Here is a 17,074-nt window from a genome sequence, read left to right as displayed (position 1 = left end):
TTTCAATGTTGAAAAATTGTACTTTCTCAGATCTTCATTATTTACTTGTAACTCACCTAAAGGCCCTTTTGCAGTGGTGGTGTTGTTCCGTGACTTCCTAAAGTTGTTTTTTTTGGTTTAGGTTTTTGTGTGTGTGCTTGCTGTTTTTTTAATTTTGGTTTTAGGTTATTTTTTACTATTTTATTATATAGTTTTATTTTCTTTTATTTTGTTTTATTGGCAGTGAGAGACTATTTTTTCACCATTATGACTTCTGCAAGGTAAAGTGAGAGAAACAGGTTTAGCTTCCTTATTAAATGACACGGACTTGCAATAGCTGTAGAATCTATTAAATTATATTATATTAAATTATTAAATAATATTTCTATAGAAAACCACAAAACATGTAGAAACCCAGGAGACTATTTAGAATTTCATGTATCATGGCTGCAACCAGAGGATCATGGGCACCGAGGACAAGCTGTACTTGGTCAGCCTGCTGGCAAAGACAATTAAATATTCAGAGCACAACTAAAATACCTGAGAGGAACTAATGTATTAAATTTAAGAGGAATGTGTTAATCTGACATTTCACTTTCTGTTTTCAGGACATGAACGAACCTTCGAGCTTCGTTAATGGTGCTGTTGGCGGCTGCAGAAACCAAGAGCTCAACTTTCCACCATATGTGCCCCGTGAGTCTGATCACTGCCATAAAATTTTAAGCATTTTAAAATAATTTTTTTGGCCAGATTTTTGTACCTATTTTGTATCTTGGGACTTTGCTTTGGACACAGTCCATACTGTGCCTGTCAGGGTTTTGAAAATAAAAAAATGCAGTTAATGAATAAAACTTTCAAAAATATCCTTGTGCCTCCTCTGATGAGTTGTTGAAATATGTAAAATTTTAAGGCCTAATTGAGGAATGATCTTGAAATCCTTGCTCTTCTCAGAAGGGTCTTACTATTGATGTAAGTTAGTGTTAATTAGCAATAACTCACTGCTGCTTGGTTAGAATCCTCCCATTGCCTCCTGATGTGTTGAAATGTAATTTCTCAGGAAGCAGAATATTCAGAATGGACTTTCCTCCAAAGTTCTCTGTGTATATGGTCTTGGTACAAAAAATTTGCAATATTTTCTCACTCAGGATAAATTCTGTTTACTCCTGATCCTCCTCAGTCTAGAACTGAGTTGCTATTAATATGTCTCTCATTGGCCCAGGTACTTGCATGGCATCAGAAATTCCAGCATTGCCTAAAGTTTTGCAATAGAATTCCAGAATTTCCTACATTTCTGAAAAAGAATTTCAGAATTTCCTAAATTTCTGAAATAACTTGTCAGCATTTCCTAAACTTCTGAAATCCAATTTCAGAAAAGCAAAAATGTCATTTTCATTAAAATAAAATAAATGACCATGTAAATACTTCAAAGGGAAGTAAACACTATTAAAAACAAACAAACAAACAGACAAACAAAACCAAGAGAAACCACTTGTTAAAATTCTCCCTGGATGCAAATTATTAAAACACATGTGTTTTCATTCCGTTTCTGCTAGAGCTGGGGTCGCGGTCGGAGGGCTTGGCTTTCAAGACGCTCTGCATGGAGGGGCAGCAATTCCTCCCCGATGGTTCCCCCGTCCGTCACTATGACGTCCACAACCTTTACGGGTGGTCACAAACAAAACCCACCCTCGAGTAAGTAATTTTTTTTTTCATTCTTTCCAAAAAAAGGTGCAAATTAATATTTGGTGTCTCTGTTCTCATGCCAAAAAGTTTCAGAGTAATTTACTGAAAATATTTTTTTCTCATAATTTTTCTATTCATCTGAATATCTTCAGTTCTTCAATTCAGTTGCTTGCAGGTAATTTGATTTGAGTAGTTCAAGCACACAACATTTTTTATTTCTGAAAAAAATTGGTTTATTATAGTGTTGAGCTTCTTTTGGCCTTGCATCACAGGAAGGAAAATGAACATAGATTTTAAAATATAGCCTACAATCCAACCAGACTTATGTGAATTTCATTGAAATAAATGAAATGGTGTTGAAAAGGGAAAATTCACTTCTGTTTTTAGCTGTTGCTGCAAATTGTAATTATTGTAATAATGGACTAATGTGCACTGGACCAGATCATGTAACCCTTAAAAAAAATGTGTAAGTTGGGCCACACTTGTGTTTTCCCATGAAGTCTTAACTGGAAATCCCTAATTTAGTGACACCTGGTTTTGAAAATTCATTTTCTAACAACAAGTTAGTTGACACTTAATTCCGGAGATGTGTGGATCATAATTGCAATTAAAAAAACATACATTTGGTTTACGGCTGCTCCTGGTCACAGGCAGAGCTTCCCTACCGGAAGATGAGCCGTCAGTTTTATTTTCGGAGTCATGAGTAAGACTTTTTACTGTTACTTTTCGTTCTCATCCCATTGGTTTCTCCTCCCAGCGCCTTGCGGAGCATCACGGGGGAGCGAGGAATCGTCGTCACCCGCTCGACCTTCCCCAGCAGCGGGAAGTGGTCGGGACATTGGCTGGGGGACAATACGGCTGCCTGGAACCAGCTGGATAAATCCATCATAGGTACGTTAGTGATAACACAATTTATAAAAATTAATACATTTAATGAAATAAAATGAAAGTAATAACTAAAAAAAAAATATTAATAACTAATTTATTCCATGTTTTGTCTTGATTTCCTTCATTTTTTTTTTTAGCCAAAATGGGCTACCCACTCAGGCAATTGGAATTTACAGCCAATTTCTACTTGACCTCTTTCTTTTTGCCTTTTAAGAAAGTTCATGGTTTCTAATGGCACTGGGTTTGATTTGTGGGTTTGAGCAACACATCGTCCTCAAACTCATCCTCTCCTTTTTACCCCAAATCTGCTGCTTTGCTTCTGAAGAAATAGGGGAATTCTGGAAATTATTTTCCTTTTCTCATCCTGAGAAACCCTCACTATACCAAAAAAAAAGTGTAGTTGTTATTATTGAATTGTTTTTTATTATTGAATTATTTTTTATTTCATTGCAGGCATGTTGGAGTTTAGTCTCTTCGGAATATCTTACGTAAGCTCCCGATTTATTACCTTATATTTGTTATCTTTATTAACAAAATAGTATTGCCATTGTATTTTATTTTATTTAATTTTCAGACAGGAGCTGATATCTGTGGCTTCTTCGGAGACTCGGAGTACGAGCTGTGCGCTCGGTGGATGGAGCTCGGGGCCTTTTACCCGTATTCAAGGAATCACAATGGCAAAGGATCAAAGGTGGGAAACTTCTGTTTGTTTTTATTTTTTCTCGTATTTTCCCCATTTCCTTTATTTTTTATTGCCCATTTATGCCATTTTCATGTAAACACACCACAACTATAAGCATAAAATTGTTATTTTTCACATGTTCCAATTCTACTTAAACATACCAATTCTACAAGATGAAAAGAGTTATTTTAAAATTGTAGTTAATTTTTATTTCCATGTGCCACACTTACAAGACTGAAATAATTACTTTGATGACTACACAGATTTAAAGGGGCAACACTGACCTTAGTATCGTCATCCCTAATTATTAATGATTTTCCAGCAAATTAGAAAAGGGACCAGTACAATGAGATACCTGAGTATCTAAAATTCCTGTACTTTGCCTGCTTCATGCTCTAAAATATTTTATTTATTCTAAGAATAAAAGAAAATAATTGTGTTTTGTGGACTGTGCTGCGGAGTGTATGATAGAAAGTTGTAAAACTGGGAAAATGGCAATAAGGGAAATAGTGCTTTTATTCACGTTAGAACTTTAGGTTGAGCAGAGCTGTTTGGTTTTCATTAAAGAACAGAGAAATAAATGAAAGTACTTGGAATTGAAGGAATTTGCAAAGCTTCACCTGGATCTCCTCAGCTGTGCTTCGCTATGTTGATTTTAAGGCATGTTTGACAAGTACTGCTGCTAAATTATATGAATTGGTGGGTAATAAGATGAAAAAAAGATGCTAAAGTCATTTTTCCCCCATCGCTTCCTAACAAAACAATCCTAATGAATAACAAGAGATTATTTTGTTTAGAGGCAAGATCCTGTTGCCTGGAATTCCACATTTGAAGACATTTCAAGGAACGTGCTGAATATCCGATATTCTCTCCTGCCATATCTGTACACGTTGATGTACGAAGCCAATGCCCACGGCAGCACTGTTGTCCGGCCCCTGCTGCACGAGTACGTGTCGTGTCGTCCATCCCGCTGCATTAACCAGCAGCTCCCAGGGAAATCTGCAGGATCAAGTGAACCCCAGGGAGATGTGGATGATGCCACGTTGGGTGGGAGTGTTGATCTGCTGGGGTGGGAAGGATCTACAGAGGGATCTGGACCTGGGGGTGTTGCTGACAGCAGCTGAACATGAGCCAGCATGTGCCCAGGTGGCCAAGAGGCCACCAGCGTCCTGGCTTGTATCACCACCAGCCGCCTGGCTTGTGTCACCACCAGTGTGGCCAGCGGGACAAGGGCAGTGACCATCCCCTGCGCTGGGCACCGGGGAGGCCAAACCATGAATCCTGGGGTCAGTCTTGGGCTTCTCAGCTCAGGGCTCAGAATGGCAGCACCAGAACCAGCTCAGGGCTCAGAATGGCGGCACCAGAATCAGCTCAGGGTTCAGAATGGCGGCACCAGAATCAGCTCAGGGGTCAGAATGGCGGCACCACAGGTGGCAGGGTCACCTCAGGGCTCAAAACGGAGACCACCATTTTTTTCTTCACTACAAATAAACTTAATATATTAATTTTAAAGCTCATTCTCCTCATCCAGAGTGATATTACTGATACAGGTGTTTGGTTGGTTGGTTGGTTGGGGTTTTTTTGTTTGTTTTAAGCATTTTTTTAGAGTCATAAGACTTTATTTGTACCTGTTCAGAGGGGGCAATATGTGCCAAAAACTGTTTAATGCCTGAATGGTAAAGTCTAATATTTACAAATTCTTATGTTCCCCTAAAAAACACTGAATTGCCAATTTGGAATCCCAACCTATTTTTCCCTAATTTAAGACCTACGCCTGACAAAGTACCTGTCAAAAAAAAGAAAACAATGGTTCAAATCAGAAAGTAACTGGGCTGATACTTATTTTTGCTCCTGCTAATAGCAAGTAAGATTGATTTTTTTTTGTTAAGTTTTGTGCTTTAAATATCCTAAGTAAAAAAGTTAATATATATGTAGATAGGCCAGCAAGCCTAAAGAAATAGCAGAAATGAAAATTAATAGGTGGTATTTCCCTAATGATTTTCACATAAAGATCTCAATACACTTTTTCACATTAGGATGAACCTAATTTCAAAGCTGTGTGATTTCACATTGGGTTAATATTTTTGAAATAACCTGTATAATAATAAAATTTTATACTATATAAAATGTATACTATATAAGAGTATATTATATAGAGAGAATATACAGGCATATAATATATATTTATAATATATAACATTTATTACATATTTACTACTTATTGTTTGCTATATCTTATATTATTTATATTCTGTTATGTATCCTACTATGTAATATTTATTTATAATTATCACCTATTATTCTATTATAATTATGACATAATTATATTACTACATAATATGACGTATAATGTATTATTTTATATATTATACACTGTGCATATAATAATTACTATATGATAAAATTATATATATAAGCAATAACAGCAATAACTATAGATTGTTTTTAATATATATTATTATTTATAGATAATTATAAATTAATAATCATAAATAAATATTAAGTATTATTACTGGGAGCATGCTTACAGTTGAGGAAATGGTAGGTTTTTTGAGAAAAAATGCTTCAAGGAGGAAATATTTAGGGAAATGCTGACACTGAGGGTTCCATCACTTTTTCTTGTTTTACAGGTTTGTGGATGACAAACTGACATGGGAAATCTACAAACAATTTCTGTGGGGACCAGCACTGCTCATCAGCCCTGTCCTGGAACAGGTGAGTTATCAAAAATAGAAAAAAAATGGTGTAAAATTTAGACAATATTAGAAATTGATGAAAATATTAGAAGTGATCTAAATGTTACTTTTGGGTTTTAATAGATTTAAAACAAAATGTTTTATTCCAGGGTGCTGTGGTGGTGAACGCTTACCTGCCCAGTGCCCGCTGGTACGATTATCACACAGTACGTAATTTTAAAAAATCTATTATATTTCTTAAACCCTTCAATGAAAATTATAATTTATTTTCCAAAAATGGAGGGGAAGAATACAAAAAATGTAAACAGTTTGTATGGCCTCAGGCTTCACACATCACTCTGATCATCAGGTGTTGTGCAATTGGTTTATGTATGTAGAATTTCAGATTTTATAGTGGAAATACGTAGTCCTGCATTAAAAGGGATTTGCAGTAACAACTTATTTAGGATGTATTTATGTTTCTTTTGTATTTATTATATATTCATTATGTATTTATTTTCTACATTATTATGCATTTATATATTTATTTATTGCTATATGATATATTTATATAATATGTATAATATAAATAACATATATATAATATCTTTAGTCTGTATTTACAACAAAGAGACTATATTTTTAAAAATTATTTTTAACTTATTAATCATAAATAGGATGAATATATTGGCTTTAGGGGACAATTTAGAGATTTATCGGCTCCTTTGGGACATATCAACCTGCACATCCGAGGCGGCTACATCCTTGCTCAGCAAAGTCCTGCTAATACCACATTTTACAGGTGGCTATTATTATTATTATTATTATTATTATTATTATTATTATTATTATTATTATTATCCTTTTCCAAAGGAGATATTTAATTAGTGGCCTGGCAAATAATTTGTGTCTTAATTACACAGCGAGAGCATTTTTTTGCCCTCCTTAATTTCAACCTGGGAAAAATCAAATTTTCTGCTTAATTTCAACCTGGGAAAAATCAAATTTTCTGCTTTCATATCTCCCATTTCATGTGAACATTTGCAGTCCTGAGATAATAAACCTTAATTATATGATTGCTTTTTTTTCTCTTTTTCGTTTCCTTGCTGTGGTCACATTTAAATGCTCTGGATTGGGGAAGGTTGGTACCAGCGATTGTGTAAAATGTCTAGAAAAAGAATGTCTAGAATATATAGCACCTGAGAACCATAAAATGTGATTTTCCAATAATATTATTATTATTGTTATTATCATTTCTATTTCTATTTCTATTTCTATTTCTATTTCTATTTCTATTTCTATTTCTATTTCTATTTCTATTTCTATTTCTATTTCTATTTCTATTTCTATTTCTATTTCTATTTCATTTCTATTTCTATTTCTATTTCTATTTCTATTTCTATTTCTTTCTATTTCTATTTATCATTATTTTCTTTTATTTCATAGCCGAAAAAACCCGTTGGCACTTATTGTTGCATTGAATGACAGTTCAGCTGCAGAAGGGCAGCTTTATTGGGACGATGGGGTGAGCATCGGTAAGTACATCATCTAGTTTTTACATGCTAAATAAATTCAGCATCAACGGTATATAAATTTTGCCATTTTTCCAACATGAGCAGTTAACTTTTGTTTTGGGATTATTGTGTGATTGGAAAAACATGGCATAAGAAGCATGAGCACAAATCAGAAAAAATATTACAGTTCAATGATTTAACTTAGTTAATGAAACTAAAAAAAAATTTAGTTGTAATAATTTTAATTATTCTAGATGTACAGTAAAATGTAAAATAAAAACAGGATAAAATGCAAAATGAATGCAGTGATGGTGAAATAATAACTATGTTGTTATTTATAGAACATGTATTTTCCATAAATTAAATTGTGCCCTGGACATAAATGTTTATAATATTTATAATAAGAATTTATTTTCAAACTTGTGGGGAATGTATCTATAGATTAATTTAACTAATTTCCTTTCTATTAATAAATTCAAATTATCTTCAGATAGCACCTACCTAGAAGTCTCGTAATAACTATAAATTATTTCCTGCGATTATCACAAGTAATACACAGAATTGTGATTTTTTTTAACATACAAAATGTTGAAGGCTCTGCAAAACCCATATACGTGCATATATATATATTCTTCTATTTAATTAAAAATTCTATTTAATTGAAAAGATAAAGGTGACCAGCAAATCCATTTTGTTTTGCTGTGTGCTTTTACCAGAGGCGTATGAAGCTGGGCAGTACCTGCTGACGTCATTTACGGCTCGTCAGGTACGTCATGGCAACAAATACCCAGGGTGACTACCCCGGTATGTTTAATTAAAGTATTTTAATTCGGCATTTTAAAAATGTGTCAATATCCCAATGTGCTGCTGATTCTGTGGGATGGACAGGCTATTACCAGTGTCCTGGAAATGGTTGCAGTTATTTTGGGTTTATTATTTTATTTTGTTTAATTTATTTAATTTAATTTGTTTTATTTTACTCTATTTTATTTTGGTTTTCTTTCTTTTGTTTGGTTTGGGTTTGTTTTCTTTTTAAAGTTTTATTTTATTTAGCTTTATTTTTTGTTTTATTTTACTTTGATTTAGTTTCTTTTTTATTTTGTTCTTGTTTGTTTGCTTGCTTTTGGTTTTTTATTTATTATTTTTTTTTGTAATTTTATTTTTATTTTATTTTTATTTTATTTTATTTTATTTTAATTTAGTTATTTTATTTTATTTTATTTTATATTATATTATTTTATTTTATATTATTTTATTTTATTATTTATTTTATTTTATTTTTTGTTTAATTTTTTTTCAAAGAGACAATATATGCAATAGTGTATCCTACATGGATAAAGTAATTTTGCAAAAAGTTGGGGAAACTTAATTTATGTCAATGAGGCTGTTCCACATATTTGTATTTATATTTATGAAGTAGCTGGCCCAGCCTGAGACCTCCAAGCTCGAAAGTGATTCAGCTGCGTCACCTGCACATTAGTTTTCAACCATTTTTGTAAATTAAGACATTTTAGCCAATCAGCTCGTACATATTTTATTGCCTCAATTTAGCATAAGTCTACATAGACACAAATTCATTGGATAGACTGGAAGCTCCCTCAACAAACAAACATTTATTTATAAATTCTGGATACTGTACTATTATGTAAATTAGAAACCATACACAAACCCAGAAATTAAAAGAGGATAAAGATACAATAGATAATATTATCAAAATATTTTAAATTTTATTTATTAATAGTACAGAAATATTTGCTTCTCACACCTCAGCTTTTTGGACAAGATTTTCTGCTCCCACCATCCGATGTCCTGATAGAAAAGAGCCAGTTGGGCAAAAAATGTTTAGTTTTGTTTAATTTTTGTTAACAATTGTTAATTGTTTAAAGGTCCCAGCAGGACCTTTGAACGGAGGCTGGTGTGGAGTCACTGACTCTATTTGTGACAAATTTTTATTCTTAATTTTCAATTTTAATTTTTAATTTTAATTAATTTAATTAATTTAATTAATTTTTAATTTTAATAATTATTCTTTTTTTAATCACTATTATTAATTTTTATTGCTATTCTTAATTATTATCGTTTTTTCTTGACCACAGAAAATAGACCACGGAGCAAATATTGTGTAATAAAGTCAGTGATTGGTGCTGCTTATTACAATTATTGCAATTTCCTGCATATTAGCTTTAAATTTTTGGTTTAGGCAGTTGAATAGCTGGAATTAAATTAGATGGGAATTATACAGACTATCGATTTAAAATAAATGCTTTGTAAGAAAAATTGTGTTGTTTCATTTTCCTGGTGGTTAGAATTTGTTATTCTTAATAGTAATTTTAATTTGCATTTTAATTTTAATATTTTATCCATGACACTCGTATTTCCCATTCATTTTGACTTTGTCAAGTCATTGGACATTAACTGCTAAGGGAGAAAAGGTGGTTTTTTTGCTCTTTTCAGTTGTAAAATTACATAATAAATGCACGTTTTCCTGCTTTTACAGAAAGCTGTTAAGGAAAAGCTTAATTAAAACAGTTGTAAATCGATCAGTAATGAAGAATGCAATAAAATAACTGTATTATTATTAATTAAGTTTGGGAATGAAGAGCTTCATAATCTATTTTAAGCATATTTTTTTTTTGCATTTGTAAAAGGCAAATTAAAAATAAATCAGCAAAATGCCCGCAGGACTTCAGCAATAACCGGTGGTTGCACAAAAATCTTTCCACTGAATTCAGTAGTTTGGGAAACTCCAGAGAAATACTGGAAAATCAGGGAAAAAAAAAAAAGAAAAGTTTGAATTATGAAAACAAATTGTTTTAATCCTTTCCTATGCTGCAAAATTCACATCGGGACAAATCTGTTTAATATTCAGCAGCAGGGGATGCAAAGGAACGGGGAAAATCAAAACTGCCAACATTCGGAAAATAAATAACAGCACTTTTTTTTAATTGAAGAAGAAAAAAATTGTGAGCCACAAGTGAAAAAGCATTTTCTGACCAATAACTGCCCAAGCAGAAAATCACTGATACGTTTTTATTTCTTTTCCTTCAGGATGTTTTAGAGATAAAGGTTTTGCACCAAGGTTACACTGATCCAAATAATCTGAGGTTCACCCAAATTAAAATTTTGGGGCTGAGCTCAGCCGTCCAGAGGGTGATGGTGTCGCAGGACGGGCAAGAAATTCCATCTCTTCACGTCGTGTCCTACAACAGTGAAAAACAGGTATATCCATTTAGTTTTCCTCCAGAATTAATGATTCTAGTCACAAATCATGGTTGTGCTGTTCAGTGAGACCCCCGGAGCTAAAGTCCATTGATGTTTAATTTAATTGACTATTATTCAGTTATGAATTTATGACTCAGTGTTCTGTTGAGTTGTGTTTCCGTCTGCCTTTCAGCCAAAAGACAATGTGTTAATATATTAAAATTTAGAATTATTATAGGAAAGGAATATTGATAATAGAAATATAATATGTAAAATCAACAGGAGCATAACATAATATACTATAATATAATGTGATAATATAATATGCTATAATGTAACATATGATATAATTATTATAATTAATATAGTATAATAGGATAGAATATAGTAGGATGCAAGATAACATGATATAATAGGATAGGATATAATATAATATCAAAAAAGATAAATTAAGAAGGTAATGAGAAGCAATCTGAAATAAGAACTGTCGATTTTTTATAATACGGCTTTTTTTAAAATTTGTTTTCCCAAGGTCCTTGAAATCACTGGCCTGGAACTTCGATTAGGCCAAGGCTACACATTGCAGTGGAGTTAAAATGCCCACAAATCCCATGGAACTTCCTCATGTTCACAAATTATTTTTGAATTCTTCAGATATTTTGTGGTAAAAACATGTACAGGGGGGTTGTTTTAAGTTATTTTGTGCAGAACAGAGTTGTGGTTTTGTGTTGGCCTTGTAATGCAGAATTTCTAAATGAATTTGACAAACTTGGTCTTTCCAAATGAAGAGATGAACGTGGAATGAGGTGATTTCCCTAACTCAAATTTTATTTTATTTTATAAAAATATTGTCATGAACTGAGGGCATGTGGGGCAATAAATCTGCCCACATTTTTCTTCCCTGCTTGTTTATGAGTTGAGATTACAGATAATTATTTAAGGGCAATCACATGAACTGATTTAAAAGATTCTGCAGTTGTTGATCTATAAAATATTAAGGCACTTGCAAGAAATCCTCAGGAGCTTTGCCCGGCCTTAGCCAGGCACTCAAGTACTCCAACATTTTGATCTGAAGTGTGTAAAATTAAACATGACATTTGAATGTTAACTAAAAACAAAACAAAAAAATAAAAAAAAAATAAAAAAAAAAAGAAGTTTTATTGAAGTTTTTATTGAATTTTTATTTCATGGAAGGTAATGTCGCAAATTTACTGGAATTAGTGTTTCACACAACAGCAGGTGGAAGAGGGGAGGGAGGAAACGTGAGAGAAAAGCACTGCAGACACCAAGGTCATATCCCATAGGACCCAAGCAGGTCCCTCAGCAGGCCAAAGCTTGCTCTCCTGAAATCCTGCTCTTGGCCTTGTGAATCTCCCAGGAGCCTCAACTCCACTTTCCCGTCCCTGACTGTTCCATCCTGACCAACTCTTTCTGGTTTGTAAGTGTGAAGTCCCACGGGGCACCTCACCTCACTGACTCCTCAGTCACCCATGTCAGGAAGATGTTGTCAATGAGCTCCAAACCCTCCTAGATAGCCGGTTCCTTGCAGATATTGGGATATCTCAGGTCTGCCATGAGGACACAGCCTGGAAACATGAGGCTTCTTTCATTTGTCTGAAGGAGGCCTCATCTCATTCCTCTTCCTCATCAAATTCCTCTTCCTCATCAGTGAGTCTGTAGCTGATGTCCAGTCACCACAACACTGCCCATGTTTTTCTGCCCTCTCATGCTGACTCTTCAACCTTCAGCTGACAATGTCTGTCCCCAGGCAGAGCTCCACACATTCCTGCTGCTCTACCATATGAATGGAAACTTTCCCTCACAGTACAGACATCTGGCATTATGGGTACTGGATGCCCAAGACTCCACATTTTCTCTAGGAGACGGTATTTGTAGTGCCCTGTAACTCCTTATTCTGTTTTCTTGGGAGAGACACCCTAATCAGGATAAGCCGTCTGCATGGAAACATTAACAGCTGAGCGAATGGAGCTTCAGTCAAGGGAGAGACGCAACTTTGAGGAAATCTGGAATTCACCCATCAGAAAGATCTGAAGTTTGGTAAGAGGAAGTGGCCAATTCTGTATCAGGGTGGCACAAAAACCCCATCGATCAGGACAGAGCAGGACCTGACACGCTGAGCAGTGACTCTGAGGAGAAGGGCCTGGGCACTACAAGGTCCCCACACCAGCCCATGGTGCACGCTCACCATGAACAAGGCAGATGCACACGGGGCTGCATGAGGAGGAGCGTGGGGACCCAGACACCTGCAGTTCTCATCCCGTTTGGTTCAGCACTGGTGTGACCCCACACACACGGGTGTGTGCCAGTGTGCGGCTTCCCAGCTTGGAGAAGCAGGGAGGAACTGGAGAGTGCAGGGCTCTGCCAAGGCAGGTTCAGGACCTTGTGCACATGGTGTGGGGTGCTGAGGGACCTGGGCTGCTTTGGCCCAGCAGCGCTGGGGAGGCTGCAGCAGTGCAGGACTAGCCTGAGAGTGCTTGAAGGGCGGTTTCAGAGATGGTGGAGGTTTCTTCATAGTGGGAAAGAGCTTGAGAAAGAAATAATGGCCCAAAGTGCAGCTGGGGAGGTCCAGGCTGGACATGAGCAGAAAGGAATGTGATGGAAGGGCAGTGCTGTGGTGGAGCAGGTCAGCAGAGGGAGTCTGCATCAGCCCAACGCTTTGTGCTTCAGGAACACCTGGGGAGGATGGAGACATCTCAGCAAAGGAAGGAAGATGCTCAGACAAGAGCAAGGTGGGGCAGCGGGGGGGGATGTCTCCAGCCTGCAGGGAAAGAGGTGCAGGGGATGCCACAGCACAGGACAGGCTGTCGTGGAGATGATCAAGGGATGTAAAGAGGCTGAAAGCCCCACCAGACATGAGCTCCTTCTCCCCTTGGCTGTGGCTGTTGTCTGCACCTCAGATGCCTGTGAGGAGACACCTTGTCCTTGCAGCACAGGGGCCTCATGGCCTCCTTGTCCCCAGCCAGGAACCTGGGAGGTGTGGGACCATAGTCCTGCCCTTGGCCTTGCACAGCCCCACATCACACTGTCCAGGAAGGGCCCTGGGCAACGTGGGAGGGACAGGATCTGATTTCCAAAGGGGAGTCAAGGTTTGGTCCTTTGGTTAATGAAACACATCCAGGTTTACTGAGCATCAGAGAGACCTTTGCTTTTCCTGATCTGTCATCATTGTCTCCAGTTTTCTGCTCTAAACAGACCCTGGGACAGTTTCTCAGTTGTTTGCCTCAGTGGGACCCATTAACATTACAAGAAACTTTGGACTTTGCATCTGACTTGGACTTCTTGAGAAGTTTCTTCAGCTTCCCCTCAGGGTCTGAGGTCCATGGGCTCAGCACCAAACCCACCAAAGGGGTCATTAAAGCGCCTTGTGCTGCTCCTGTGCTGCTGAGCTGGGCTGGGCTCCTGGGACACAGGGAGCTGATGGCAGCGGCAGCGCTGCAGAGAGACAGCTCTGCCCAGGAGCAGCTCCTCTGCACACGCAGCAGGGCTGAGGGCTCTGCCTGGGGATCTCAGGAGATGAGCAAGGCAGAGAGAGATTAAAGGTGGTCAGGACTGGGAGGATGACTGAGAGCTCACTGGAGGAGAAACCTTTGCAGCCCTTGCCATGGTAAGTCTCTGGGTGCAGGGCAGTGCAGCTGTAGCTCCTGGAGGCATCTCCTGAAACTGGCACAGGCACAGCTGGTGGGATCTGTAAGGACAGGGCTCTTGTCAGGCCATGTTGAACAGCTGTGAAGCCGGGTGAGCACCCAGGGGTGCCCAGGGCTGTCCTGCAGAGCAGGGTCCCTGCACCCCAGGGCTGTGCCGGGCAGGGACTCTGCCGCCTGCCAGGGTCAGCGCTCAGCCTGCCCGGGAGATCCCATGGCAGCAGCTGTGGGGGGAATGAGCGACCCCTGGCAGGGCAGGCAGGGAGCTTGTGGGGTTGAAGGGGGCTGTGTGGGTCAGGGCTGCTCAGAGCTCCAGATCCCCCCACAGACATGGCACAGGGTCCTTCTGAACAACAACATTGAGACAGCAACAACTGCAAGGGAAGGAGTCTGTGCTTTCAGTTTTCCACTCTTGGTTGGCTGGGGTGCAGTGGGAGATGGGGATTTATTTCTCTCTTTGGAGAAGACACTGAGACCCCAGTTCTCATTAGGACTTGTCTGAGCTGCTCCTGAGCCCCTGCACACACAGAGCTGCCCCTGGGCAGTGCCAGGAGGTGTGAGCGGACAGAGCTGAGCACACAGCGGGTGGGACGGGGTCTGTGACACTGACAGGGAGCAGACCAGGGACAGACACACAGCTGCAGGCAGCACAGACATGGGCAGGGAGAGAAAGCTGTGACCAGAAATGCTGGGGATGGGATTCAGGAACCCCCTGCCATTCCCTGCAGTGCAGACACATTTCCCAGTGCAACCCCTGGTCTCCTCTCCTCCCCAGCAGACCCTCTGCCCCAAAGCCATGGGGTCCAGGTCACGAGTCTCCACCTCAGCAGCTGGACCTCCAGGTGAAGGGTTCCTGGAATGTGGTACACAAAAAAGGTGCTAAAAGTACTTGCTCCACAGTGTCTTTATGTGAGTGGCAGCAGCACAGCCGGGTCAGGGGAAGGTTCCACAGCATGCCCGTCTGCCTTTCTGTCCTTGCTTTATTTTCTGGTTGCACTGCAGTGTTCTTCCCTGTTTCTCCACCTGTCCCGGGTGCTCTTGCTCTCTGGGGTTGGAGTGGGGATGTGGGTCGGTTTTTGTTCTGACACCAGTTCAGTTGATCTTGCCTCACAGGTGTGTTCATGGAAACCAGATGCCCAAGCTGCATTTTAAACTGTGATGAATTGTTTTTCTCACTTGGTAGAAAGAGAGAATGAGCTCCATCAGGGAAGAGGTTTTCAATGAGAAACAGGACCTTTATTTTCCCCAGAGAACTCTCCCCTAACTTGTCACTGCCTTTTCTTCCTTGTACAGATCCTCATGCCCACAGGCAGCCAATGTCCAACAGCAGCTCCATCATCCAGTTCCTCCTCCTGCCGTTCACAGACACACGGGAGCTGCAGCTCTTGCACTTCTGGCTCTTCCTGGGCATCTACCTGGCTGCCCTCCTGGGCAACGGCCTCATCATCACCACCATAGCCTGGGACCAGCACCTCCACACCCCCATGTACTTCTTACTCCTCAACCTCGCCCTCCTCGACCTGGGCTCCATCTCCACCACTCTCCCTAAATCCATGTCCAATTCCCTCTGGGACACCAAGACCATCTCATACTTGGGATGTGCTGCACAGCTCTTTTCATTTGTCTTCTTGATAGTGGCAGAGTATTCTCTTCTCACCATCATGTCGTACGACCGCTACGTTGCCATCTGCAAACCCCTGCACTACGGGACCCTCCTGGGCAGCAGAGCTTGTGTCCACATGGCAGCAGCTGCCTGGGCCACTGGGTTTCTCAATGCTCTGCTGCACACGGGCAATACATTTTCACTGCCCCTGTGCAAGGGTGATGCTCTGGGCCAGTTCTTCTGTGAAATCCCCCAGATCCTCAAGCTCTCCTGCTCACACTCCTACCTCAGGGAACTTGGGCTTATTGTGGTTAGTATATTAGTAGTATTTGGCTGTTTTGTGTTCATTGTACTGTCCTATGTGCAGATCTTGAGGGCCGTCCTGAGGATCCCCTCTGAGCAGGGACGGCACAAAGCCTTTTCCACCTGCCTCCCTCACCTGGCCGTGGTCTCCCTGTTTGTCAGCACTGCCATATTTGCTGACCTGAAACCCTCATCCATTTCCTCCCCAACCCCGGATCTGGTGGTGTCAGTTCTGTACTCGGTGGTGCCTCCAGCAGTGAACCCCCTCATCTACAGCATGAGGAACGGGGAACTCTAGGAGTCTGTAAGGAAAGTGATGACTGTTCACTTTTCAAAAGCTGTAATGAAGTGACCTCCTGCTTCTGCATGTCACTTGTAATATAACGCATTACTTGTTCAACCTGAGTTCTGTAGCTTTTGTGGTTTTGTTTTTGTTTTTCTGTTTTTTTGTTTGTTTGGTTGGGTTTTTTTGTTTTGTTTTGTTTTGTTTTTTCTCTTTGGTGTTTGTTTTTCTTGGTTGTATTAATGCTATCCACAAGCAAAATTATTTTTCTTCTTATGGCTCAGTCCATATCTACCTGTCTGGTGTGTCCCATAGTCTTTGTGTAAATAAGGAGCTGTACTCTCTGTGTGTATAAATGAAATAAAGGACCCTGCACTGACTTGTTTGCCCAGAATCCTCTCTCTGTGATCTCTGGGGCTGCAGGAGCCATGGCTGTGTGCTGAGCGGGAGTGAGCAGGAGCCATCCTGAGCTGGGTCTTCCTCCCATCCTGACCAACGTGAATCTGCGGACTCACCCCATGGCTCTGGGCACCACAGCCCACTTGCTCTGCAGAGCAGCACCGCCAGGTCAGAGCTGTATGGAGTGTGGGAAGGGGGGCAG

The 17,074-nt window shown here is 39.1% G+C and overlaps 2 protein-coding genes across 2 annotated transcripts in view; both read left to right on the top strand.

Moving 5' to 3' along the window:
* The window catches only part of LOC309445523 (maltase-glucoamylase-like), a gene marked incomplete at both ends in the record, with an annotated part of 39,412 nt that extends 28,195 nt beyond the window's left edge, over positions 1–11,217 (top strand). The window contains 13 exons of the mRNA XM_082064401.1: positions 588–672; positions 1,533–1,671; positions 2,420–2,553; positions 3,004–3,038; positions 3,125–3,241; positions 4,030–4,178; positions 5,863–5,947; positions 6,078–6,134; positions 6,585–6,709; positions 7,354–7,442; positions 8,138–8,187; positions 10,470–10,640; positions 11,155–11,217. Of these exons, the coding sequence (XP_081920527.1) occupies positions 588–672; positions 1,533–1,671; positions 2,420–2,553; positions 3,004–3,038; positions 3,125–3,241; positions 4,030–4,178; positions 5,863–5,947; positions 6,078–6,134; positions 6,585–6,709; positions 7,354–7,442; positions 8,138–8,187; positions 10,470–10,640; positions 11,155–11,217 (1,299 nt within the window). The remainder of the gene's footprint in view (positions 1–587; positions 673–1,532; positions 1,672–2,419; positions 2,554–3,003; positions 3,039–3,124; positions 3,242–4,029; positions 4,179–5,862; positions 5,948–6,077; positions 6,135–6,584; positions 6,710–7,353; positions 7,443–8,137; positions 8,188–10,469; positions 10,641–11,154) is intronic.
* A 4,383-nt stretch (positions 11,218–15,600) lies between these two features.
* On the top strand, positions 15,601–16,842 carry LOC309445514 (olfactory receptor 14J1-like; the record flags this gene model as incomplete). Its single annotated transcript, XM_082064387.1, has 1 exon — positions 15,601–16,842. The coding sequence occupies one exon, from the start codon at positions 15,601–15,603 to the stop codon at positions 16,486–16,488; it is 888 nt and encodes a 295-aa protein (XP_081920513.1). The 3' UTR covers positions 16,489–16,842.
* Positions 16,843–17,074: the final 232 nt, after the last annotated feature.

The sequence above is a fragment of the Streptopelia decaocto genome (genome assembly GCF_964273445.1).
Source record: "Streptopelia decaocto genome assembly, chromosome: 13".
Taxonomy (NCBI): Eukaryota; Metazoa; Chordata; class Aves; order Columbiformes; family Columbidae; genus Streptopelia; species Streptopelia decaocto.
Note: the sequence above shows the minus strand (reverse complement) of the source record. Positions and strands in the feature narration are given on the sequence as shown.